Source organism: Aedes aegypti, chromosome 2 (genome assembly GCF_002204515.2).
Source record: "Aedes aegypti strain LVP_AGWG chromosome 2, AaegL5.0 Primary Assembly, whole genome shotgun sequence".
In the NCBI taxonomy this organism is placed as follows: domain Eukaryota; kingdom Metazoa; phylum Arthropoda; class Insecta; order Diptera; family Culicidae; genus Aedes; species Aedes aegypti.
In genome coordinates, this window is record NC_035108.1 from 177,984,090 (window position 1) to 178,011,445 (window position 27,356).

General features: G+C 38.4%; 2 protein-coding genes across 2 annotated transcripts in view; one reads left to right on the plus strand and one right to left on the minus strand.

Moving 5' to 3' along the window:
- LOC5571331 overlaps window positions 1-27,356 on the plus strand; it is a 270,749-nt gene that overhangs the window by 172,464 nt on the left and 70,929 nt on the right. The window contains exon 5 of the mRNA XM_021843267.1: window positions 12,758-13,244. Coding sequence (XP_021698959.1) covers window positions 12,758-13,244 — 487 coding nt within the window. The remainder of the gene's footprint in view (window positions 1-12,757; window positions 13,245-27,356) is intronic.
- Window positions 23,002-23,543, minus strand: LOC5571329 (cuticle protein 19). The gene is made up of 2 exons (XM_001659562.2): window positions 23,465-23,543; window positions 23,002-23,388 (listed from the first exon to the last, which is right to left on the minus strand). Exons 1-2 carry the CDS (start codon window positions 23,471-23,473, stop codon window positions 23,053-23,055), a joined length of 345 nt encoding a protein of 114 aa, XP_001659612.2. The 5' UTR covers window positions 23,474-23,543; the 3' UTR covers window positions 23,002-23,052.

The following is a 27,356-nucleotide window of genomic DNA, read 5'->3' on the forward strand; positions in this document are numbered from 1 at the left end:
ACTTTATATATTTACAAGAAATCCAAGGAATCCAGTTTTATGGCGGGGCTCGAGATAGGTATGCTTGGTGTTTCGAATATACTGTTCCAGATATTTAAATGCGTGGTGGTATAGATCGAAGTTTAATTTTGATAACGGTAGTTTGAAGCCATTTTCCTGCGAGCTCATACTGTTGAATATGTCAAACATGTCGTTAAAAAGGCTTAGAAATTCTTCAGTAGGCTCGCCATCCACAAAAAAAACTGTCCTATCCTCTCAAGACATTTAATGTAGACGCGATGTTTTGACTAAGAACCTGTACAGATAGCGAAACTTTGATTTTTGAAAATTGAGATGCTTGTCTGGAGCCTTGGAGGTTTCCTGTGCGTGTGAAGTGTTGAGCACCAACTTTTGATAGTGTACCGGGTCTAGTATGACGAATACGTCATAGTCGGCTTATGGGTGCTTGAAACTGGTTGCGATGAGTTTGGTCAATGTCGGGTTATTTTAATAAAATATAAACAATATTCATCTACCGTAAAATGGGATAACTTTGATAGTTTTTTTTTCGAAGAAAACTTGAATATTTATGCATGCTGTTTCAAAGAATTATAATTTATATTTTTGAAACAAGTGCTGGTATTCTTACTATCGATTGCAGTTGATAGATTGCCAAAAGATTAATTCTGAATGGATATATTATTTTTCAAATTAGGCTGATACAAATATTAATTTTCTTTTATGTCACCCCCCCCTTCAAAAATCCGAAAATTTTGAAGGGGAGAAAAAAAAATATTCATCATTTTTTTGACATCAGTTAGGTTTTTTTAATTTTAAAAGTCGAAAACAGGTAAAATAATAATCCAGATGACGATTGAAAATAGTTTAACAACTACCGTTAAACATAAAAATTCAAAAAAATATTTTTTTTTCAATTTTTATTTTTTTGCTCCTTATTTATTTTTATCCCCCCCTCGTACCTTCCAAGTGGTCTCGGACATAAAAGAAAATTAATATTTGTATCAGCCTTATCGAAAGTCGGTTTTATGTTTTGGGGTAACTTTGATAATGGAGTATAAATCGAACAAAATTGAATGCATTACGGAACATTTATAGGGCGTTGCATACCTCTAGGCGTTTAACGCTGTATGGAAATTTCTAACTTCGAATACAAAAATGGCCCCAGTTTGTAAAAATGGTTTTCGCTAAGATATTTGAGACCGAGTTTATGTTCTGCTACAATTAGGCTGTCAAGGATAAGTGACGAACTCATTATGAATTCATCAAATAGTAGAACAGATTGTTTGCAAGCGTTTCAAAAATGCTAAAATCTTATAAATTTTTAATATTTGCATATAAATCCTCAAATGTACTTGATTCCAACGAAAATAGCTTTGACATGAAGTGTCATACTAATAGTCTATACTATTGCATTCGTTTTGCTTAACTGATTAACAGAAACTTTGTTATTTCGTTTAGTATGTTGTGGGTCTCGCACTATCAAAGTTACCCCGGTTTACGGTACTTCTGATATTTACACATGCTACTCGAATTATAAATAAATGATAAATATTACTGTTCATTATTAATCTTTAAATGTCTATCTATGTATGAAAGTTTTTCGCATTCCAATTTGGTGGAAACGTGGCTAGCCACGTTGTATAAGTTACTGCCATTATAGCTTTCGAATTTTGTGAATCTTTCGAGCATCGTGAATGTACTTCCCCAATATGTTGGCTCATCCTTCTTCACTTTCAAAATGTCTCCTTCAAAGATCTTTTCTCTAAGTTGATTCGACCGCAATTCATCAGTAGCATCAATCGACTTTTCGAAGAATGCGACAAATGAACGGATTTTAGATGACTTCACTTGGAAACGCGGACTGTGTTCGATTGCAACGGTAATTATCTGATTCAATGTGTGATCGTGAGGATCACAATTAGATAGACAATAATTAGATGTTTCTTTTATTCCAAAAACACATATTGCGCGGCAATGATGTTTGCGCCACTGTCAGAAACAATAACGTTGTCTATCCTAACGTTAACCAAAAATTCATCCTTAGCACAACATTGTTTTATAAAAACTACTACTTAATTTATCAAGATTATTTCCTCAGCTATCACAAATTCTTAGCATCTACGAAATAATATATTCTTTGGTGTGACATTCTGTTAACGACCGAGTAGCCAGCACAATGCTTTTCGTGTCAACTTATTGCCAAAAGTGTAATAGCTTTTCGCATTCTCAGAATCATTCCATGCATCTGCGGTTAAAGAAAAGCAATTGGCTTAGATTATTTTCTCGTGGACGGTTGTACTTTGAAGATCAAACTCAATCATTGTAAATTTCTTGCTACTTACTTGGAACCTTATACAGTGGTGTTACGGTTTTGATAAACCACACAAATCTTCGATGCCGTTGATTGATTTTTTGAGTCGATGATCCATTTTCTGAAATTCTATAGTAATTGTCTCCAATTTTAATGTACAGTCGCCCCACATTTAAAGATAGTACTGTAAAACGGGGTAACTTTGATAGTTTTTTCGAAGAAAACTTGAATATTTATGCATGCTGTTTCAAAGAATTATAATTTATATTTTTAAAACAAGTACTGGCATCCTAGCTATCGAATGCAGTCGATAGATTGCCAACAGATTTATTTTGAATGGATATCGAAAGTTGTTTTTCTGTTTGGGGTAACTTTGATAATGGAGTATGGGGTCATGCACAAATTATGTCACGCTCCAAGGGGGGGGAGGGGGTCGAGCCAAGCGTGACAAGCCTTAAAAAATTTCGGAAGATTCATACAAAAAGTGTGACAAAGGGGGGGGGGTCAAAAAAGTTGAAATTTAGCGTGACATCATTTGTGTACCAACCCTATGAATCGAACAAAATTGAATGAATAACGAACATTTGTAGGGTATTGCATACCACTAGGCGTTTAACGTTATATGGAAATGTTTGACTTAGATTACAAAAATGGTCCCAGTTTGTGAAAATGCTTTTCGCTAAGAGATTCGATACCGTATTCATGTTCTATGATAACCAGGCAGTCAAAGATAAGTGGCCAACTATTCAAAACTACATCAAATAGTGATCGTAGAACAGATTGTTTGTAAGCGTTTCGAAAATGCTAAAATTGTGTCAATTTTTGATATTCGTTTAAAAAGCCTTAAATGTTCTTGATTCAAGTGAAAACCGCTCTTACATGAAGTGTCATACTAATATTCTTTAGTTTTACATTCGTTTTGCCCAATTGATTATCAGAAATTATGATATTTCGTTTAGTATGTGGTGGGTTACGCACTATCAAAGATACCCCGTTTTGCGGTACACAGATATGGATCAGAATTGGATTAAACGGAGGATATCTCATCAAATAGAGTTGCAATCACGAAGAAAACAGTTAATCTACCTGAACCATACATCCATACTGCTTCGCAATCAATTAAAATATGCAAGCATATTTTTTTACTTCCGTATGTAATAATATATCAATCATATAACATCGACTCTGACCACCATCTGGTGATGGTCAAACTGCGCCCAAAACTCTCCGTCGTTAACAACGTACGGTACCGACGGCCGCCCCGGTATGACCAAGAGCGGCTTAAGCAACCGGATGTGGCAGCTGCATACGCGCAGCACCTCGAGGCTGCATTACCGGAAGAGCGTAAGCTGGATGATGCCCTTCTTGAGGACTGCTGGAGAACAGTTAAAGCAGCCATCAACGATGCAGCAGAGAGCAACGTCGGGTACGTGGGACGGAGTCGACGAAACGATTGGTTCGACGAGTAGTGTCAGAAAGTTTTGGAGGAGAAGAACGCAGCGCGGGCGGTCATGCTGCAGCAAGGGACCCGGCAGAACGTGGAACGCTATTGACAGAAACGGCAACATCAGACCCGCCTCTTTCGGAAGAAAAAACGCCGCCTGGAGGAGACGGAGTGCGAGGAGATGGAGCAGCTGTGCCGGTCTCAAGAAACGCGTAAGTTCTATCAGAAGCTCAACGCATCCCGCAACGGCTTCGTGCCGCGAGCCGAGATGTGCAGGGATAAGGATGGGAGCATTCTGACGGACGAGCGTGAGGTGATCGAAAGGTGGAAGCAGCACTTCCATGAGCACCTGAATGGCGCTGAGAGCACAGGCAATGAAGGACGGGACAACGGAGGAAATGCCTTCGTCAGTACTGCGGAAGATGGAAACCAACCAGCCCCCACTTTGAGGGAGGTTAAGGATGCCATTCACCAGCTCAAGAACAATAAAGCTGCTGGTAAGGATGGTATAAGAGCTGAACTCATAAAGATGGGTCCGGAGAGGCTGGACAATTGTCTGCACCGGCTGATAGGCATAATCTGGGAAACAGAACATCTACCGGAGGAGTGAAAGGAAAGAGTATCATGCCCCATCTACAAGAAAGGCGACAAGTTAGATTGTGAGAACTTTCCAGCGATCACCATTCTAAATGCGGCCTACGAAGTATTATCCCAGATCATCTTCCGTCGTCTGTAGTAAACGAGTTCGTGGGAAGTTATCAAGCCTGCTTCGTTGTCGGCCGACCGACAACAGACCAGATCTTTACTGTACGGCAAATCCTCCAAAAATGTCGTGAATACCAGGTCCCAACGCATCGCCTTTTCACCGATTTCAAGGCGGCATACGACAGAATCGACCGCGTAGAGCTATCGAAAATCGTAGACGAGAACAGCTTTCCCGGGAAGCTCACGAGACTGATAAGAGCGACGATGGAAGGTGTGCAAAATTGTGTGAAGGTATCAGGCGAATACTCCAGTCGTTTGGATCTCACTGGGGACTACGACAAGAAGATGAACTTTCGTGCCTGTTGTTCAATATTGCGCTAGAAGGTGTTATGCGGAGAGCCGGGCTCAACAGCCAGGGTACGATTTTTACGAGATCCAGTCAATTTGTTTGCTTCGCGGATGATATGGACATCGTCGGCCGAACATTTGACAAGGTAGCAGACCTGTACACCCGCCTGAAATGCAAGGCAGCAAAAGTTGGACAGATGGTGAATGCGACCAAGATAAAGTACATGCTAGCTGGTGGGGCCGAGCGCGACAGGGCTCGCCTAGGTAGTAGTGTTACGATAGGCGTGGATATTTTCGAGGTGGTCGACGAGCTCGTCTACCTTGTATCCTTGCTGACGGCTGACAATAATGTTAGCCGTGAAATACGGAGGCGCATAATCAGTGGAAATCGGGCTTACTATGGCCTCCACAAGAAGCTGCGGTCAAAAAAGATTCCGCACCAAATATACCATGTACAAAACGCTCATAAGGCCGGTAGTCCTCTACGAGCATGAAACGTGGACGATGCTCGAGGAGGACCTGTAAGCACTTGGAGTCTTCGAACGTCGGGTGCTTAGGACGATCTTCGGCGGTGTGCAGGAAAACGGTGTGCCCAAGTCTACGGCGAACCCAGTACCCAAAAGGTGGCCAAAGCTGGAAGGATACGATGGGCAGGGCATGTTGCAAGAATGCCGGACAGCAACCCTGCAAAGATGGTGTTCGCTTCGGATCCGGTTGGTACAAGAAGGCGTGGAGCGCAGCGAGCTAAGTGGGCGGATCAAGTGCATATCGATTTTACGAGCGTGGGGCAGAACAGAGGATGGAGAGATGCGGCCACGAACCGAATATTGTGGCGTGAAATTGTTGATTCAGTGTTATCTGTGTAGATGTTAACTACATGAATGAAATAAATGGCAGTCGAGGTGTTGCCACAAATTATCACCATCAAACTACACTTCTTGCCTTATTCAGTGCCACATATAGGCAACTTTATTAAGTAATAGCACTTTTTGGAGAAGCCATTCTTAAATAAAAACGAGCACCAATTTTCCTCCAACACGTTATGCGGCTCACTCAAATCATTCAATTTAACAAAATAAAACTCTGAAGTTGCTGAAAGCTCACCTTCGATAAATAAACAACTTTCGTGTTAACAGAGTTTTCACGATTTGATAACATATCTGAAAGATTTTTCTGTAAAGATACTCTTTTTGGTACAACTGCCCGAAATTTCAAAACTTTAACTAGCATAGGCTACAAAATGTTGAGATATGTGAATTGTGTCTTCAGAAATTTTGTAGATTTGAAGAATGTGAGTTTTTGAGTAGGGCTTTCCTTCTTTCGGATAAATCGTTTAAAATTTTTCTTTAAAAAAATCACTTTTGTCAAACCGATATTTTATTTGAACTCGTGATTTGAAAAACTGTTCTGGACAAACTGGAGCTTTAATTCGTTTGTAATATGTGTCATGGAAGAAGTCGATACAACTGGTAAAATATAGTTCTTAGACCCAAGCATCGATTTATAACTTCGCCAATTGTTGAACGGTCAAAATAATTGTTGAACACGCCATAAGGAATACACGGACTGTTCGGCAATTGACGAGGTTTTTAGCCGTTCAACATTAGGCGAATAGCCCTCGTGTACAGTATTGAACAAAACATTTTCAACTTAACAATTTTTCATACAAAATTATCAACTTTGGTATGTTAAGTCTTAGTTAATTTTTGACTGATTTGAATGAAATTTTCACAGAACGTCAGACATAATTTGAATATCAACACTTGTTTTGGAGCGATTTTTTTTAATAACGAGATTAAAAGCAAAAACGGTTTCACTAAAATTATTTTTTTTACGAATTTTAATAATTTACGTAACCTATAAAGTTGGAGCAATACCTCTATTTTCCGCAAAGTTGTAGATTTATGCCTTGTTTAGCCTACGGAGTTGTATTGTGATAATAGACATACATGAATAAGACCGCTAATAACGCTGCAAATCTTGTGACCAACATCTAGTATGCGGAACTTTGTGATGGTACTCAAAGTGTCAATTTTTTTTCGTAAAAGTATCTACATGATCAAATCTCTTTTTATTCTAGATTCTTCACATATATTGCGGTGGCCTCACAGTTCAAAGTAGCATAATGGGGAGTTGAAGCAAAATGGAGATGAAGCTATTTACTCCCGATACTTTTTGAACTGCTACTTCAAGACAGTCAAAGTGAGAAAATCTCTTACTGCTGCCGCGGTACCACCATTATCAATGCTCAAATATTCAATGTATTAAAGATTCATAAATTTTGTGAACGAATTAATGCTGATTGATATCGCATATAAAATGGGGCATTATGTGACACCGTGTTTAATAAGAGAGCTGGCTGTGGCTTGTTCAGGAGTTCAAGAAATTGCCTATTCTTTAGACGAGCACAAACGGGAATGATTAAGATGAATTATTTATTTTAAAATATATTCTTCGAAACGAAAGAATCGGCTATTCTCATGTAGATGGAGTTACCAAACGAAGTTTCATTAGCTACTAAATGATTTATTCGAGCCTTCATATAATTTAACTACGATATTGTTCGATTCCACTTGTTTCACTGCTCATTCGAACCGAAAAAATAAATAAAAACAAAACAACCGCGTTGACGTAGTGTTTGACAGCTGATATAATGGTAATAAATCTTCGAGCTGTTCAGTAGAATACCTATAAGTAGATGAACAAACCGAATTTAGTACTACACGATTTAATTCCACTAGAGTTTGTATGCTTTGACAGATACGCGTATTTCGACCTCAACTGTAAGGCCGTCTTTAGTGTCGTGTACTAGTGTCGAGTCTAGTACACGACACTGAAGACGGCCTTACAGTTGAGGTCGAAATACGCGTATCTGTCAAAGCATACAAACTCTAGTGGAATTAAATGGTGTAGTACTAAATTTGATTTTTTCATCTACTGATAAAATGGGTTTACTTCTCTTTCTGCCAAAATCCTATTGCTACTGCCGGCCCCATTTAATGGTAATCATTTAATCTACAGAAACTCCTCCGCAAATTGCTCATCAATTCCTAAAAAATCGTCTGTGGAAGTTTCTCCTGGATATCCTCCGATAGCTACTTCGGTAATTTCTTCGGAAGGTGCTCTAAGATTGTTTTCCGAAAACTACTCTAAATTTTTTTTTTCCGAAACTTATCCTAGGAGCTCCTAGCAGTTCCACTTGGAGCTACTCTGAAGTTTATTCGCACGTTGTACTAGGATTTCCTCTGGGAGTTCTGCCGTAGCTTCCTTTAGAATGTCTTTTGGAAGATCCTCTAAAATTTCCTCCAAAAGTTGCCTAAGGAGTTCATCTAGAAGTTCTTGTAGGGGTTTCTCCCGAAATTCCTTTCGAATTTCTGCTGGAAGTGCTTGTATGAAGTCGTTCGGTAGTTCCTCTGAAAGTTCCCGTAGGAGTTCCACTGAAAATTTCCGCTGGAGTTACTTCAAAAGTTTCCGTAGGAGTTACTCAAGTTCCTGTAGCAGTTCCTCTAAAATTTCCTGTAGGAGTTCCTTAGGAAATTACTGTTGAAATCCTTCCGGAATTTACAGCATTAGTTCCTCCGGAAGTTCTTGCAAAAGTAGCTCCGGAAGTTCGTGTGGGAGTTCCTCTGGAAGCTGTAGTATGACTTCCTCCGAAAGTACGTGACAGATTTCGTTCGGAAGTTCTTATTACTTTGGAAGTTCCCATATGAGCTTCTCCGGAAGAACCTGAGATAGTTTCACTGGAAGTTCCTATAGAATTTCGTTTGGAAGCTTCTGTAGGAGTTACTTAGAAATTTCCTGTAGTAGTTACTTCGGATGTTCCTCCGAAGGTTCCTGTTGGATTTCCTTCGAAAGTTCCTGTTGGAATTCCTTCGAAAGTTCCTGTTGGAGTTCATCCGGAAGTTGCTGTAGGAGTTCCTTCCAGCTTACTGTAGAAGTTCCACCGTAAGTTCCTGTAGGATATCCTCCAGATGTTCTTGTAGGAGTTTCTCCGTAAGTTCCTGTTAGAGTTCCTCCGGAAGTAACTGCAGAAATACTACCGGTAGTTCCTGTAACAATTCATCTAAACTTCCTCTGGGAGTTTTTCCGAAAAACTTTTATGATTTCTTGTTTATTCATGATTCGTGGTTTACGGCTAACCAGCCGAGTGGAAGTTTAACAACACCGAAAAACTAAACAATACACATAGGTACTTTGCAATTGGATTAAATGGACAAATTGATGTGAAATTTGCGAAAAAGTTACACGTCTTCTCGGTGAGAATCAAACTCACGACTCCCTGTTCATTAGACAGGGCGCGTTACCTCTACACCACAAGAGGACTCATGGACATAGAAGTTAACCTGAATTAGTTTTCAGCTCAATAATCACGTGGTCCTCTTTCGCAAAGCGCACATATTTCGGAAGAATTAGATGCTCATCCAAACACAACGCTTTCTATTGTATATGCAATGCCTAGCTCGAGAGCGTATTGATTATTAGGTATTGAAATGCCATACACTACTCGCCAACGACGTACTGGCTGAGCTTTGTATGATTTTGCCGACAGTTTCCCTTGGAATTTCTCCGCAGAATTGTTCTGGAACTTGCGGTAGAGTTTATCCCGAAAGTTTATCTCCGGAAGTTCATTTTGAAGCTCTTCTGGAAAGTTTTCTAGAAGTTCTTCCGGAAGTTCCTTTTAAAGTTTCTCTATGAATTCCGCCGATTGTTTCTCCGGAAACTCATTTAAAAGTTTATTCGGATGCTCCTTTAAGTATTTTTCCAGAAGTTTCCTTATGATTTTTATGGAAGTTCCGCTAGGAAACCCTCCAAAAATTCTTGCAGAAGCTTCTCCGGAGTTCCGCAACGAATTCCTCTGGATGTTCCCCTAGGAGTTGCTCTGGAAGTTCGCCAAGGATTTCCTCCAGAAGTATCTCTAGTACTGGAGTTCCTGGGAAAGTTTGTCTAGATTTTCTTCTGAAAGTTCCTCCAAAAGATCCCTTCAGAGTTCCGCCGCAAGTTTCCCTAGGATTTACTCCAAAAATTCCTCTAGGAGTTCCTCCAGAAGTTACTCTAAAAGTTCTTCCTCAAGTTTTGCTAGGAATTCCGAAGTTTTCCAAGGAGCTTTTCCAAAGTGAAACCTTTGTAATCGCAATTCTGGTGTTTCTCAGTTAATTTCTTTAGAATTTCTTCTGAAAGTTATCTATTGAAGTTCATCCGGAAGTTTGTTTAGGATTTCTTCTGAAAGTTCCTCCGCAATTTTTTCTTCAGAGTTCCGCCGCTAGTTTCCTTAGGATTTACTCCAGAAGTTCATCTAGGAGTACTTCCAGAATTTGCCTTTAAAGTTTTTGTTCAAGTTTTGCTAGGCATTCCGTTTGCCAAGGAGTTTTTCCAAAAGTTTCACTAATTCTGGTGTTCCGTTAAAATTTCATTTGGAGGTTCTCTATGATTTCCTTCGGAAGCTCCCTTAAGGGTTCCTCTGCAACTTATCTTAAGAGTTTGTATAGAAGTTCCTTTGTTGAGAGTTCCTCCAGATGTTCTGCAAGAATTTTCACCGGAAGTCTCACTAGGCATTCCATTTTTTGGGTGTGCTAACGTAAGAACTTCCACTACGATCCACGATCCGTCTCGCGTCGCGTTTTTATGTCTCACTAGGCGTTTCTCTGCAAGATTTGTCAGAAATTTCTCCGGAATTTGATCTATGAGTTTCTTCGACAGTTTCGCTACGAATTCCTCCGGAAATTCCTGTTGAAGTTCCTTTTGGTGTTCCACCGGAAGTATATCTAGTAGGTCCTACGGAAGTTGATCTAGGAATTCGTTTGAAAATTGCTTAAGGAGTTCCTCCGAAATTTCTTGTGATTTACCCCGGGGATGCATCTGCAGAAATACTCAGGGGAATCCAGAAAAAAAATCCAGAAAAACTTTAAACGAATTCCTGGAATGAATTCGGAAATTCACTGAGAAGTTCCCTGAAGAATTTCTTGCACGATGTCTTTTATTCATTCCTACAAAAAACCTTCAGAACTGCTGAATGAATTTTGAATTTCCACCTAAATAAGTTTTCAGGCGAATCGTTGTACAAAATTCCAGGGAATTCTGGTATGAATTCACATGGAAATTTCTTAATAATATTCTGCAGGATGTCCCCTACTCGTTTTAAAAATAAAAAACCCTAAATATTTTTAGATGAATTTCGGCAATAATTCCTTGAAAATCTTATGAAGTATTTACTGAGGAACTTCTAACGGTACTTCAAAAAATGCCCTAAAATGACTAAAATAAGGCTGAAGGGATTCCCAGGAAAGTTTTTATAGATATTTAAAATTGTTGCTCGGATTTTTTTAACATTCTCAGCAGATTCACTACAGATATTACTAAAAGAACTCCATATACAATTCCCAGGGGAATTTTTGCAAGAATTTCTATTAAATGAAATAACGAATTTAGTACTGTACAATTTCTGGACAAATATTTAAAGAGGGCCCAAGAGGTCTTGAGCCATTTTTTCCGAAACGTTGCTGTAGAGCCTTTTTAGCCCGCCTATGCAAACTAACACCACTATCAGAGAAATATTGATGTTAGCTCTTCCTGATAGTGGTATTAGTGAGCGTGATCGAGTTGAATTGGCCTCAACAGCGGCTTGCAAAGCCAATATTTACTAATGTCGATGTACCCTTTTGAAATGTTTGTCCAGATTTTATTCCATTAGAATTTGTATCCTTTGACAGATACGCATATTTCGACCTCAACTGTTAGGCCGTCTTTAGTGTCGTGTACAGTTAAGGTCGAAATATGCGTATCTGTCAAAAGATACAAATTCTCGTGGAATAAAATGGTACAGTACTAAAGTTGGTTTTTCATTTATTTATAGGTATTCCACTGAACAGCTCGAAGATTTATTATCATCAAGAATTTCTAAATTAGTTCATGAGGAAGAATTCTGGGAGCATCATTCCAAAGAATCCCTGGAGGAGTTTTGGTAGAAGTTCCCAATGAAATTATCGGAATAGTTCCTTGATGCATTACTAAGGTAATCCCTGAAAGAATTTTTGAAGTGTTTTCTTATAGGAGGAATTCGTGGAGTAATTCTATAAAAAACTTGTTAACTGAGGGAATCGACGATTAATTCACGTAGGAATTTACAGATGATTCTTTTTAGAAAGCCTGGAATAGTCCCTGAAGAAATTTCCAGATGAATTCCTGGAAAAATCCATGGAGTGGCTCCTGGAGAAATTTCCAGAAGAGTTCCGGGTTAATTGTCTAAGAAATATGTAGTGACAATTTTGGAGAATCAAAAGAATTCCCGCAATTATTCCCTGAAAATTTTTCGGATGATTTTTTAAAGGAATCATTCGAGTTATTCCAGGACACATTTCCTGAACGATTTTCAGATGGATTTTTTGAACGAATTCTTCAAGGAACTTCAATCACTAGAGGAAATGCTGTAGAAATTTCCCTGGGGGAATTACTGGAGAAATTCTCCCATGAGAGAAATTTTCAGAGGAATTCTTGAGAAGATTTTACGGATAATTTCATGAATTAATTTATAGCTAGCGAAGAATTATTGCTGGAGGAAGTCTTGGAAGCGTCTTCAGAGGAATCAGTGAATGAATTTGTGAAATATTACTCCGATGAAATCCTTATTCTTATTTTTAGATGACTTACTTCTGACATGCTGTGAAAATTCCATACATTTCGGTCAATGGTTAACTTAGATCTAGTCTGTCAAAGTTGTTTATTTTATATAGAAAATCGAAAAAGTTGAAAATATTTATCCAATACTGTACATATAGCATGGACAACATTTTTGGGTGTTCCCTAGCCTAGTGGTGACGTCCGCGGCGATAAAACAAAACCATACTGAAGGTGTCTGGCTTGACGGTCCAAGATAATTTCGTAATGGATATTTTAAATAGTATTATTTCAAAGCTCAGTCTTCTAAAGAAACATAAACCATCTTCCAATTCCAGATACATCCTCCCACCTCCATCACGACCCAAATACAACGACATCCCAGTGTCACAGCGTCAGCATAGTCACGAATCAAACACTGCTCAGCCAACCACAGCTGCACCTGCTGCCTCGACAACACTTTCCCCAACCGGAAAAGTAATCGAAAAACCAGAGCAAAACAAACCAAGTCCCGCTGGGCAGAATCAGCTACCAAATCAGCAGCTCACGACGGTAGCCCCACAACAACAACAGCCGCAGTTCCATCAGAGGCCACAACATGTAGTGCCCAGTCTTGCCGTTCAGTATGTGCCCAACCAGGGCTTCAAGTACTACGCCGTCATTCCAGTGAACAGCGAGAACCCAAGCAAGAGTGCTTATCTGAAAACGAATGACGCTCTGCTGGGCAAGCAGCACGAACGATATGACAAACCAAACGGAAGGTACAACGCCAAGCTCAAGAAGTACAAAGCCTTCGAGAAGGTGAAATACGTGCCGTATTACATGGTAAGTGACTATTTCTGTAACGATAGTAGTGACCTAACGAAGCAGGTTCGGAGCATATTCAATATGCAAATTCGGGATGCTGATTACCAGGTTCGTCGCTGATTGCACCGTTCAAGTCTCGGTGGGGAAAACCATGATTACACCTAAACCTCTATTTACGTTAATGGTCGGGGGTACGTAATTAGAATTTTACTTTAACGGAATCGTTGTAAAATTTGAGCTTCTTTGTCGTTCCTTTTTGAGGGGGACGTTGCAATAGCCCAGAGGGCACTTCTACTCCCAGGAGTTAATAATGTCGTCTCATAAGAAATATCACAAATATTTTAATATATAAAAATCACAAATATCACAAGTACTTTAATATATATTCCAAACAAATGAAAACCAATAAGAATTTTGTCTGTAAATTTCGCACAACCTTCGGAATATCTCTGGTTACGCCTGGAGATACGCAGGCCTTCACTTAAATATTTTTTGGGATAATCTGAAACAATCGTTGATTTCGAAACTTCAAAGAACTTAATTTGTTGAGCCTGTTTGAAAATAAATCCTATGCATTAACGTAAGAAAGATCACTGGTTAGACGTGTTGACTTGGAGTCCTAAATTCAAAAAAGTACTTGGAAAACCTCAGATAGGTGTTGAGCTAAAAAATTAATAGATCATAGCGGTGAGCACTGGTTTTTATTATAAATCTGATAACCTATACTTCATGGAGTTCGTGAATATAAGAAAAGATAACCTAAATCATCACGGAGGATAGATCTACCTGTAAGATGTTCCCTTGTCTTGGCACAATAGGGCGATTCAAATTTTAAAAATGTTTGAGAATTCTATCTCCCATATGCTCCTTACCATTCTCACCATAAAAATAGTGTTCTGTGAAATTTTCAACTTTCTAGGTGGTGATTTGAAGGTGGCCCAAAGACAATGTAGGTTTATATGGAAATTACTAAAGGGAAATGTTTTAGAAATGTTCCAAACACGCTAGCACTGTAATGTAAGTAGAAACTTATCATCCCATATTGAAAACTCATTCTTCAAACCTTAATGAAGGATGTTGCTGAAGAAACAAATCCATTTTGAGCTTATTTTATTTGGGATTTTTGTACATGTTTGCAGGGTTATAATCCCACATTTAGCTAAATAATAGCAAACAAACTCATGAATATCTCTTCAGCTATCCATCGGATTGAATTTCTCTTTTGAGCAAATTTCTTTATTATAGTTTGAAGAATGAATTTTTATTATGGAATAATAAGTTTGTACTTATATTACAGTACCATCGTGTTTGGAACATATTTTAAAATTTCTCCATAGTGATTTCCATATAAACCTACATTGTTTTTGGGTCACCTTCAAATCACCACCTAGAAAGCTGAAAATTTCACAGAACACTATTTTTATGGTAAGGATGATAAGGAACATATGGGAGATTGGATTCTCAAACATTTTTAAATTTTGAACCGCCCTATTGGCACAAGCAATAATTTTCCGAACACAACCTTCATAATTATGTGCCAAACCAAATCAGCATTGCCTAAAACCTTGAGCTTGATTGGCCGTCCGTGGTTGCTACTCCAGTATCGCCAGATCTGCTGCACTTACACAAGGAACCAACCAGATCGCTGCTTGGGACTGACAGACACCCTCGGTGTATAAGTGCTAGTGATATTATATTTTTAGGCAACAATGGCGCTTGTCACGTCAGTATGCTGACCAATGTGGGGAAGGGGCAGGATTTGATGATGCATTTAAAACAGATCCACAATAGACTGGATATACCCCTGCATCTACGCCAGTTCATGCGGAAAGCTTTAGGGGTGATAATTTTATGACAGAGAGACTTGCTGTTTGGATAGCAGACGGCCTATGTATCAGGCGTAAGGAAAGACGTGCTTTAATTATGGAAGAATGGAAACGGTTTTTTTGTCCGCATCTGGTTCTAGCAAATGCTGTGAAGGAAAAGATCATCTGTGATTAAGATCTGATTAAGAAGCAAGTGAAAGACATAACTACAGTGAAAGTACGAGGAAAGGGACGGGCTCCGGATTAAACCCATGATCTTCTGCTTATGAAGCAGAAGCGGTGTTCATTAGCCGTTACCTAAAATGCATAAAAAATCGTTTACGTAATATATGTAACGTAAATGGATTTAACGTAAATAAAATTTAAGTAAATGGAGGTGTTAGTGTAAGGTTTGCATCTCGTAAGAGTTCTTGAAAATTAGTAGGGAGAGTTAACTTATTTCCGGCGCATTTGATTCAATTTGCCATGGGATGTCCTAAAAACTATAAGCCTCGACAAATTATGCTTTCAATTTGTACAACATAACATTTCAGGATAGAGTAATGCAGATCAAATTTGCCGCCACCCTACCTGCCAGCTTCCTTCTCGTTGGTTTCGGTCAAATCTGCATTGGCAACCTCTGCCCCGCTAGTTTTCCACACCCATAATCAGCAGCAATAGGAAGAAAAGACAGTTGTTGCACGACCCATGGGTCGATCTATCCCTTGTTATGCAAAATATGCGTCGAGCCCATGTGCTGCTGGATGGAACGGATAGGCCATTATATCATCGATGCTGCTTGCCAAGTACTTACTTTCCCTTTCGCGTCGTCGTTTTCTTACCGGAGCCGGCCGGTCGCTGAAGTGGCGGCGGTGGTATTTTTCAGTATGGAAAAGTGGAGTTATGCGAGAATGCAACAAATTTGAAACTGAGCTGCCTAATGAAAGCAGTCAGTGGTCGATAGCGGAACTGCACATAGCCTGTCGATAGGAAGGTAATTGATCGCTCAGGTGAATTGAAAATATTATCTATTGTTTCCTTTCTTGGATTGTCGCATGTATGGTAGACGATGAACGTGGCGATAGGGTTGTTCATTATATTCCTTGTTGTGTAAAATTTACTTAGGTACCCAAGTAACAATTTGAATTCTAATTGTTGTTTTTTTTTTCTTTATTGGTATCATTCCAAATATTACATTCATTACTTATATCTAGGTATTCACAACACTATCATCCTAATTTGTTAAAACAAATTTAAGCTTTTATCAACATTTTGTTAACAACATATTACATTTCATTTGCCGTAGCAGTTCAGATTTTTTACAGGCGAGTTGATTTCACCTGCTCATAAAAAACGGTTTCAATTTTCTTAACGCATTTATCGTGGCAACAGAAGATTGCAACGATTTTTGTCTTAAATGATTATTTTATTCGACATTTGGTCCAATGTTCCAATATTGGATATTCTATGTAAATAGTTACCATGGAGGAAGCTTCAGAATCATTTTCAAAATTTTATGTTGAATATTCTGCAGAGCTTTCTTCCTGGTATTACAACAGCTAGTCCATATTGGTACAGCATACAACATGGCTGGCCTGAAAGTTTGTTTGAATGTCGAAAGCTTGTTCTTAAGACAAAGTTCGGATTTTTATTAATAAGGGGATACAGACATTTTACATACTTGTTACATTTGGCTTGAATGCCCTCACTGTTATTTTTGAAAGTTAAATTCTTATCTAACATGAGCCCTAGACTTAACTTCATCTGACCAATTTATTGGAACCCCTCTCATCGTGACAACATTTCTACTTGAAGGTTTCAAATAAAGAGCTTTAGGTTTATGTGGGAATATTAATAGTTTTAAGTTTTGGAAGCATTAGGAGAAATCTTCCATTTTTGCGAGTATGAAGAAAAAATATCCAAACTATTTTTGCAATCGACTATACTGCACATAAAGGCATAACTGTCCCACATGGAGTTAGTAGGCATTGAGAAAACAGCGCTCAAAGTTTGAAGTTTGCATTTTCATACAAATGTTTATAATTTTGTAGTAAATTTTTGAATGCAATATTCATTTAGCTCCACCCCACCGAATACTCAATTTGCTGATATTGATCAGTAAAAAATATAAAGTTGAAGATAATTCCAGTTTTACAATTGTAATTGGGGTTCAAAGTTCATATAGAGACTGTTATGCCTTGATATTAATAATATACTTCATATTTTTCCACAACATTTTCAAACAAAGTGTATACATTTTCATATGCCTAGTAAAGTGCATATTCAAACATGAATGTTGCGATGAAAAAAGGTGTTGGTTCGAAAATCAATATGGGACAGTTATGCCATCATGGGCAGTACAGATGACACGCAGACTTCGTCCTTTGGCGGAGAGGCATGTGTCATCCGCCAATAATGATTTTTGACATCCCTGAGGTAACTCAGGTAAGTCAGATGTGAAAATATTGTATAATATTGGCCTTGGGGAACACCAGCTCTCACAGGAAGTCTTTCAGATTTGGAGTTCTGATAATTAACCTGAAGTGTACGATTTGACAGATAACTTTGAATTATTCTAACAATGTATGTTGGAAAATTAAAGTTTTTCAATTTTACGATCAAACCTTCATGCCAAACACTGTCGAATGCTTTTTCTATGTCAAGAAGAGCAAGACCAGTAGAATAGTCTTCAGATTTGTTGGAACGGATCAAATTTGTTACACGTAAAAGTTGATGAACAATCGAATGTCCGTGGTGGAATCCAAATTGTTCATTGGCAAAAATTGAATTTTTGTTGATGTGGCCCATCATTCTGTTTAAAATGATCTCTTCAAAAAGTTTACTGATGGAGGAAAGCAAACTGATTGGACGATAGCTAGAAGCTTCTGCTGTTCTCTTGATTGAGAATATTTTCGAAGTCCTGAGTAACTTTATTTTCAATTGGACTAGTAAGTTCTAAAGTATTTAGTAAGTAAATAGTCCTAAAGTAAGTCCTAAGTAAGTATTAATGAAGCTACCATGTAAGTCAGCCATCTCTGTGTTGATCTAGGATACTCGACTGAAAGGATTTTAACTGTGATTTTATGGCTTTCTCAGTCTAGGGAAATCAAAACGGAAAGTTATGTTTTGCCCAACGTTTCGGCACGCTGTATTTGGCCTTTATCAAGGATAAAACTGTCTACCAAAACGAAAAACGGGCCAAATACAGAGTGCCGAAACGTTGGGCAAAACAAAACTTTTCGTTTTGATTTCCCTAGACTGAGAAAGCCGTAAAATCACAGCTAAAATCCTTCCAGTCGAGTATCCTAGGTAAGTATTAATTTGTTTTCCTCTTCCAATGCCGGTATTGGCTTCTGAGGTATCACAGAGAAACAGACGTAACACTTAGAACAAATTGCGATCAAAATCATAGTCGCGAAAACATGTACGCCCAATGCTAAAAACACTGTAGTTGGCCGATGGACCAACAGGTGGCGGTAGTGTGTAAACGTCAAACACGAACAAAAACGATGCGAGCGCTGCGGGTGGTCGATTGACCACTAACCAGATATTCGAATCGATCGTTAAAAAGTTGATCGATGGACAGCGATGAGAGTGTGACGTCTGTTTGTCTGTGGAGGTATTTTCAAAATTTTAGATGATTTCCAAAAGGGCTTAGAGCCAGGGTCTAATTGAGAAATTTTATTTTCAAAATTTTTGTTTCTTGATTTCTTTCTGCAAATCCTGCCATATAATTTTCATAACAGGATCGCGAGTGCGTTGAAATTGCCTTCTCCTCACGTTTTTAAGACGGATCAAGAGTTTAAGATCATCGTCTATAATCACGGATTCAAATTTTTCTTCACATTTTGAAATTGCAATGCTCCTGGCTTCAACAATGGAATTTGTTAAAGTTTCAAGAGCATTGTCAATACCAAGTTTTGTTTATAAAGAAATGTTAACATCAAGATTAGAGTCAATATACGTTTCATATATATTCCAGTCAGCTCGAAAATAATTGAAAGTGGAGCTGATAGGATTGAGAATCGCTTCATGGGATATTTGAAACGTGACAGGGACATCATCAGACTCAAAGTCAGCATGAGTAACTAATTGGCTACAACGATGACTAGAGTCGGTTAGGACCAAATCAATCGTAGGGTTATCGTAGCACTCATCAAATAATATTCTGCCGTTGGAATTACTTTGAGAATTATTCCATGACCAATGTTTGGCATTAAAGTCACCAATGACATCAAATTTTGAATTATTGCGAGTCAATTTTCGCAAGTCAGTTCGGAGCAAATTAACTTGCTGTACAGAGCATTGAAAAGGCAAATAGGCAGCTATGAAAGTATATTTTTGCAATTTCTCATCGTAATAGGCTGTTTTCCATCACGCCAATCTGTCATAAAACGGCCTACTTTCCTGCATGGAAGTATTCAGTGCGGGAATAGTCATTACGCAACTGAATCCAGTGCTGTAATGATTCATTACGCAACGCTTTCTCATTACGCAACTGTTTTGAGTTGTGTAATGAATCATTACACAACAATTTTTCAGAAATTGTAAAATAATGGTGAATGCATTCCGATATAATTTCTGATACCATCAAGTGGCCTTCAACGAAATTGCAAAAAATGTTGTACGTAACTCGTTGCAGCACTCGATTTTTACAGCACTCGTCGTAATTATCCCACTCGGCATGCCTCGTAGGATAAACTTACGACTCGTGCTGTAAAAATCATCATTCTGCAACTTGTTCCGTAAGCTACTGTTACCAAACTGTGTTTCAACAGAAACACCTAAAGTTTCAAAAACTTTACTTTTAAATGACGAAAACAGTTGATGTTTTATACGCCTATGAATGATGATTGCATCTCCCCTACATGCATTATGATCATTATGATGAACAAAAAAGGATTAGGATCTTTTTTAAGTTTGGATCCAGGTTTCAAATATGTTTCAGTAATAACTGCTATATGCAAATTTTTAGCTGTAAGAAAATTAAACAGCTCGTCCTCTTTATCATCCAAGGAACGAGCATTCCAATTTAAAATATTTAAATTATTATTTATTGGATCCATTAAAAAAACGTTATCCAATAACAATTTGATTAGTAACTTTTACACCAACTTGGACTACTTCAGTCATAGGGACGATTCAAATGTAACGTCCATCGTTTTTCTGGATTTCTAGACCCCCTCCCCCCTCTGTCACGCTTTTTCCAATACCCAATACATTCACTGTCACACATTCATACCCCCCCCCTGCCCCTAATGATGGGCGTCATTTTTGGATGATCCCATATTGGTGGCTTTGAACATTGCATCAATCATTAGATTCAATTATTCAGTTAGAAAATTAAAATCAGAGGCAGACATATCACTTGAAGGGGGTACATATGATGATTTTCCGTTAGAATTTTCGGTAGACGAAGAGGCGGAGTAGAAGTTTCCTGTGGCGGCAGGGTTTTTTCCATTTGGTTTGAAACAAGTAGGATGGGTACTCATAGTACGAATAGGGGAGGAGTTCAAATTATCTGCTACGATATCGGCAAAGGATTTTCCGTGGGTTGATACATTGGAAATTGAAAGATTCGAACGGCTACCCAACGGATTAAAATTAGTTTGTGAATGAGCATGATTAAGATCTTTCTGATGGGTATGATTCTTGATCAAGCGATCGTTTACTGAAAAATGAGCATTGTTCGACACTCTACAGGCAAATTTCGGAAACGACCTCCTTCGCGAAGGGCTAGCCCAAAAATTTGACTTTTGATTATCCACGCAATTCGAACATATAAACTTGGTGGTATCTTCCTTCACTGGGCAGACGTCCTTAGCGTGAGAAGAACCTCCGTAAATCATGCATTTAGCATCTATGCGACAATTTTTTGTACCATGACCCAACTTTTGGCACCGACGGCACTGAGTGGGTTTCTGGTAATTTCCTCCAGGTTTCTGGAAATGTTCCCATGTCACACGGACATCGAACATAAGTCTAGCTTATTATTTAGATCTTTTTTGTTAAAGTGAACTAAATAATATTCTTGAGAAAGCCCTTTCCGAATAATGCCAGATTGGGTTTTCTTTTTCATAATGATTACTTGGACTGGAGGTAATCCAAGTAAGAGACTTGAGAGACCTTTCAAGACGACTTTGAACAAACGTTCAGTTTTGTCGTCATAAGTAAAAAAAAATGTGCTTCTTCTTTTCAAGCTGTTTGAGATGAAGTTCGCAATCTTTAAGAGTTTCCGTCAAAATGCGACAGTCTTCTTTCTTTGCGATTTGGAAGGAGACCTTGATTCCCCTAATGGAGTTCAAGATCTCCTGCCTAAATCTTCCAAATTCTAAAAAACTGACCTCGATAGGTGGCACTCTTTGCTTCCTCACTTGAATCAAAGAGCCTGTGCTAGAGGCTGCTTCAATTTGATTTACGGAAAATTTGTCTAGAGCATCGAACTGATTGCTCATTTCGATACAATTATCAACATTATCCATTTCACCCTTGGAAGAAAGTTCGCATTCCGGAGAAACGTCCTTTCTTCCATTCTTGCCACGTGTAGTGACAGTTTTAAAACCCACTTTTTTGGAAGGAAGTAGTGAATTCAGAGATTCACCCTTCCTTTTGTTTGTAGTTGCAATCATGTTTAGTGAATAAACGAAAGAAGACGAGACCTTCTAAGAGGTTTTTTCCCAAGATGGTGTCCAAGAAGGATTACCACCGCTAGCTTTCGCCAACGGGTCCAACGAAAAATCGAAGGCACGGGTCCAAACAAGGATCGTAAAGGGATCAATAGTAGAAAAATAGTTTTGAAAAGTACTGTTTTAGTAGCACTGAAAAGTACCGTTTTTTATTTTAGCACTGAAAATTACTGTTTTATTGCTTTAGGTTGTTTTTAAAAACACTTCCAAGAACACAGAGTGTAATCGTTTTTCAGAATCGAAAAATATAAATTTTGAAAATTAAACCTCACGATTGAAACGTAACTGAAAACTTTCAAGGTGTCATCATCGGCTTTTGAGGACCAACAATTTCTTATTATTTAAGATTCCACTCGAACGGGTAATCCACAAAAACACATCTGTCTCGTCTTATGAGGCTCACCTCATTACACGCTCGGTTATTAAACATAATCATCATGCACATGTTCACAAGAAGTCAACTATAAATGCAGCTTACGATAATCCATGCACGTCACTTGAGACTTGAGAGTGACGCACGCGAAGGTCAACCGGCGACTGGATGGGACGACTGGTTTCTGTGAAAATTGTGCATAATGTCTTCCTCATTGTTCTGTCTGGGTGTTGTTTTGCTTCGGCAGTTCCATGTCTCATTACCTTACCTGTCCGCGTACACCGAAGCGCTAATTGGCCATAATTATTTGGTCGTTTATGCTACGGCGCCAACTGACAGTCGAGAACTGTGTTCGTGAATGAAGTTAGAATAATGGTAGAAGCATTTTAACTTGGCAATAATCAATTAATGATCAATTGAATTACCAGTGGTAAAATAAAAACTCTTTCAAATGAGCATGAGGGCATGAACATGGATGACCACTTCGTACTTGCACTCCGTAATTGACCAATGCAATCGAAGTTGCCCAAAGATTTAATAAATGGGGATTGGTATTATCTGATAATTCTCAAAGTGTACAAATTGAGAATTCAAATTTCAATAACGGAGTTGGCCACGTCAATACGGTCATCGAGGAAGGAAAGGACTGTCAGTTAGATAACCATTGTTACTAACGACCGAATATATCTCTGTATCTCCACAGTTGTCATAGATATTGGGCTAGTGAGATAAGCTAAGGTTCTAGGAGTCACCTTTGGTTAGTGAGGTGCTCCATGATACAATCACTTGATGTTGTTCGATACCGCATTGCATGACAAATGGATGTACTTTCAGTCTTATCGCTAGTTCCCTCAGAAGCAGGTGACACAATCAATGGACCAAACACTCTGAAATAAAAATTCTTTCAAATGTAGAGGAACTAAGGTTTATTGGTGGGCGCTAAAGAATTTTTAACATTTTGACTAGTAGTGCTGTTCAATGTTGGCATAGCTCTCTCCATGTGGATGGTGAGCATGTCCAACGCGTTGCACATGTGGCTGGAATCCTCCCTTGTGGTCCGAGCTGTAGTCAACTACGCGATGGGTGCCGTCAGCCTCATCCAGAGTGTATTGTCCCTTCACGTGGTCTCCATCACGATGTTCCCATTGGCTCTTGTGGTCATGGGTGTGTCCATCCTTGACTCCGTATTCGTACTTGTACTTTGGATGTGAATGATGATCCTCGTAATGATGACCTTGATCTCCTTCGTAGTACTGAGCAGAGGCAACGACGGCCAAACAGGCAACCAAAGCGATGATCTGATTGAAAAACAAAACAAAATGTAATTTCCCACAGTCGCTACCGCTGCGTAAAATTGGTTTTGGCCTATCTTACCTTGAACATCTTGGATCTCCTGCTAACTAGGTGTTTGTATTGATTTGGGCGTCAGTGGACTGATGGCAAACTTCATTGGTCACAGATTTTTTATACCATTCCTAAGCGAGTTTTCGTCGTTTGCGGTATTGGCTTCGATTTTCCTGCGGATTTCCATGTTACCATATGGGGCGGCAGAAAAGCCACAAACGAGCCGAACGAAACACGCCAAATTGTCTCTCACCTTGACGGGCGGCATTAGTCAACGAACCGTTTCTCTTATGCCTACCGACATCAACAGCGGTACCTGTGCTGACAGTGCCTTTTGCGTAGTCAAGTGAGAGCAAGTTGTTGGGCGTTTGTTTGGCATATGGCATACTCTATTTGACGCAATCTTAACAATGATTGTGATTGTCGAGACTGTTAAGATAAATTTTCATAATCTAAAATGATTTACAAATCTTTTGAAAGTGCTGATTATTCTTAGTTGTTCTTTTTTATCTCCCTCAGTGGCTGTCCATTAACCACGTGGTCATTTTTTTGAATTTCAGAACCCACTCCCTCCCCCTCATGGTCATTTGTCCATACAATAAATTACATTTATTTCCTATAGCTAGGTGTTCTTGCAGGATTGGGAAAAATCTTGAAATTCACTCTACAGTAGCCAAGCAAAGCAAATCACAGTCAGCGAAGCCAGTGAAACTCAAGCCCATCGCTGCTGTAGGCAGAAAGCCTTGAAAATAGCAAAATACCAAACAAAAATGTTCTATTTTGCTGCATTTCCCAAATTAGGAGCTTTCAATGACACTTCTTCTTCTTCTTCTTTCTGACGTTACGTCCCCACTGGGACAGAGCCTGCTTCTCAGCTTAGTGTTCTTATGAGCACTTCCACAGTTATTAACTGAGAGCTTACTATGCCAATGACCATTTTTGCATGCGTATTTCGTGTGGCAGGTACGAAGATACTCTATGCCCTGGGAAGTCGAGAAAATTTCCAACCCGAAAAGATCCTCGACCGGTGGGATTCGAACCCACAACCCTCAGCTTGGTCTTGCTGAATAGCTGCGCGTTTACCGCTACGGCTACCCGACCAGAACCACATAACAAAATTATAACACATTCCTATCAGCAGCTGTTAAAAATAACAGAAGTTGATAAAATGTTGTTATCAAGGTGGCTTTGTACTCAACTTGTTATATTTTTAGTAACACATTTATAACAACATTTGTTATATTTTTGACATCGCATTTATAAGTTTGTTGCAAATAACATCCGATGTCAGAAACAGTAACATAGTTTGTAATAATTTTGTTATTTTGTAACATCCTTGCAACACATTCTGTAATAATTTTGATATAATTGTAACAGGGTTTGTTATATTTTAGTTTAATTTGGTGCAAATTTTGTTAGAATTTTTGTTATTTTAACTACTAACGTACATGTTTTATAACAACTGGTGATATAAAAAAATCATATCAGGGGAACACATTCTGTTATAATCTTGTTTTTTTCCGTCTAGTCGGGTATCTGGGCCCCCTTCAATGACACTAATGATTTAGAAAATTCACGCACCCAACATAGGCTACTTGATGAGATTCACGTTTTTGAACTACTGTACATTGTGCATTCGATGTTTGGCATTCGACATTTTGTTTTTCGGCATGTTATCACCCAACCCTGGGAAGAGCCACGTGAGTTTCTCGAAATTCAAGCCTACTACTATTACCATTCGGGGCCTTCCTTAGCCGAGTGGTTAGAGTCCACGGCTACAAAGCAACGCCATGCTGAAGGTGTCTGAGTTCGATTCCCGGTTGGTCCAGGATCTTTTCGTAAAGGACATTTCCTTGACTTCCCTGGGCATAGAGTATCATCGTACCTGCCACACGATATACGAATGCGAAAATGGGAACTTTGGCAAAGAAAGCTCTCAGTTAATAACTGTGGAAGTGCTCTTAAGAACACTAAGCTGAGCAGCCGGCTCTGTCCTAGTGGGTACGTTAATGCCAAAAAGAAGAAGAAGACTATTACCATTTCTAGCACTGGATCTGTGTTAGGCAATTCTATCATTCTTATCTGGTAAAATTAAATTAAAATATTATGACCTTTTGTTAATCACAAATGACATTTCATTTACTACTAAGTCCGCGGCCACAAAACAAAGTCATGCAGAAAATGTCTGGGTTCGATTCCCGGTCGGTCCAGGATCTTTTCGTAGAGTAAAGTGGGGCAAAAGTTAGAGTGGGAAAGAGTTTCATTTCATGAATTCATGATGGTTGGAGAGAGTTTCTTTTATGGTTATTGAGCTGAAATCGAATTCAGGTTAATTTTTGCGTCCACGAGTCCTCTCGTGGCGTAGGGGTAACGCGCCCTAACTAAAGGTCTGGGAGTCGTTACTTCGATTCTCACCGAGAAGACGTGAAACTTTTTTGCAAAACTTCACATCAATTTGTCCATTTAATTCAATTGCAAAGTAATGTTTAGCTTTTCGGTAGTTGTCATGATTTCTTGTTCAATTCAAAACAAATATTTAAAAATGTTATGGTGGTGCGAATGCTATTCAAGTAAAAGATCTTCACGATAAATATTATAGAAAACAATTGAGGTTTGAAAAAGTTAAGACGTGAAAATTGTTTTTTTCGCACTATACATTAAGTGTCAAAAATGTCCCATGACTTTGGGTCGCTCCAAAAAATCTATTATTGAACCGATTTACATTCTTTTAGCCAGAACCGCCGGACTTTTTTTGTGAGTATAGCCAATCTGGTCACAAGGGCACCTTCAGTAGTTCATACGCATGTTTGGTACGATGGTTTAAATTTCATGGTTTTCATTCCGATTTACAAAAACATCAATAGGATCTAAGGAGTGTATCGAAAAGTAGTTGCAAACATTTAAACGGTGTATCTCAGAGCATAGTACATCTTTTTGAAAGCTTTTTTCACGCAAATCTTCACCATTTCATCAAATATTGAAGCAACTAAAAAATATTGAATAATATGCAGTCTTTATATAAATACAACAAGGTTTATTAACCATAGAAAATAAAATCTTGCACATAATTACATTTTTCAAGTGTTTTCTGAAGATTTGATGAATTGTATTGAACAAAATGTATATCAAACAAAATAGGATGAGAAGCTTATTCCATCGGAAAATATGTTTACTTCACACAGCACTTGAAATGGATTTCAAAAAAATAAATTATTTCTCTAAGAAAGCCCAATTATTGAAATAAGGTCGGTATTAGAAAGTCACTTTTATATACTCCACTTTTGAAGCTCTGTCACATACAGCGGTACACGCTATGTCTGAGCTAGACGATTATAAAAATCGAATGTACATCGGATTTTTTCTGGCTAGTGTACAGTATTTGGTCTATATTTTCATATTCTGTCGGTGAAATTTTTTCCATACTTTTTGTATGGGCTGAAATGCGTCGAAAACGTGATTTTCATGGGATTTTGTATGAAATATGGCTAAAAAGTGGAAAAATCAAAATTTCACCGATGGAATATTTTAAAACTTTCCGATTATGAAAATATAACCCAAATACTGAACTCTAGTGAGGAAAAATCCGATGTACATTCAATTTTTATAATCGTCTGGTTCAGACATAGCGTGCGGTAATTATATAGAGTACCATTTTTTGCTTACGTTGCTTCATAAATATGCAAAGAAACTTTTCCAATAAAAAAAAATTGATTCGTTACAATCGTTTGATATTAGCATTAACGAGTAGAATGAAAACATAAAAAAAGGTCCTTAAAAATCGACTTTTTTCGATTTTTTTATTTGCTCTCAAATGTTTGTTAATGAATTTTTCAAAATATGTTTTACACTATGTCATGAGAGTTGTGGCACAGAATATATTAGCATAAACAAAAACCATTTTTTCTTAAAATCTAACACATTT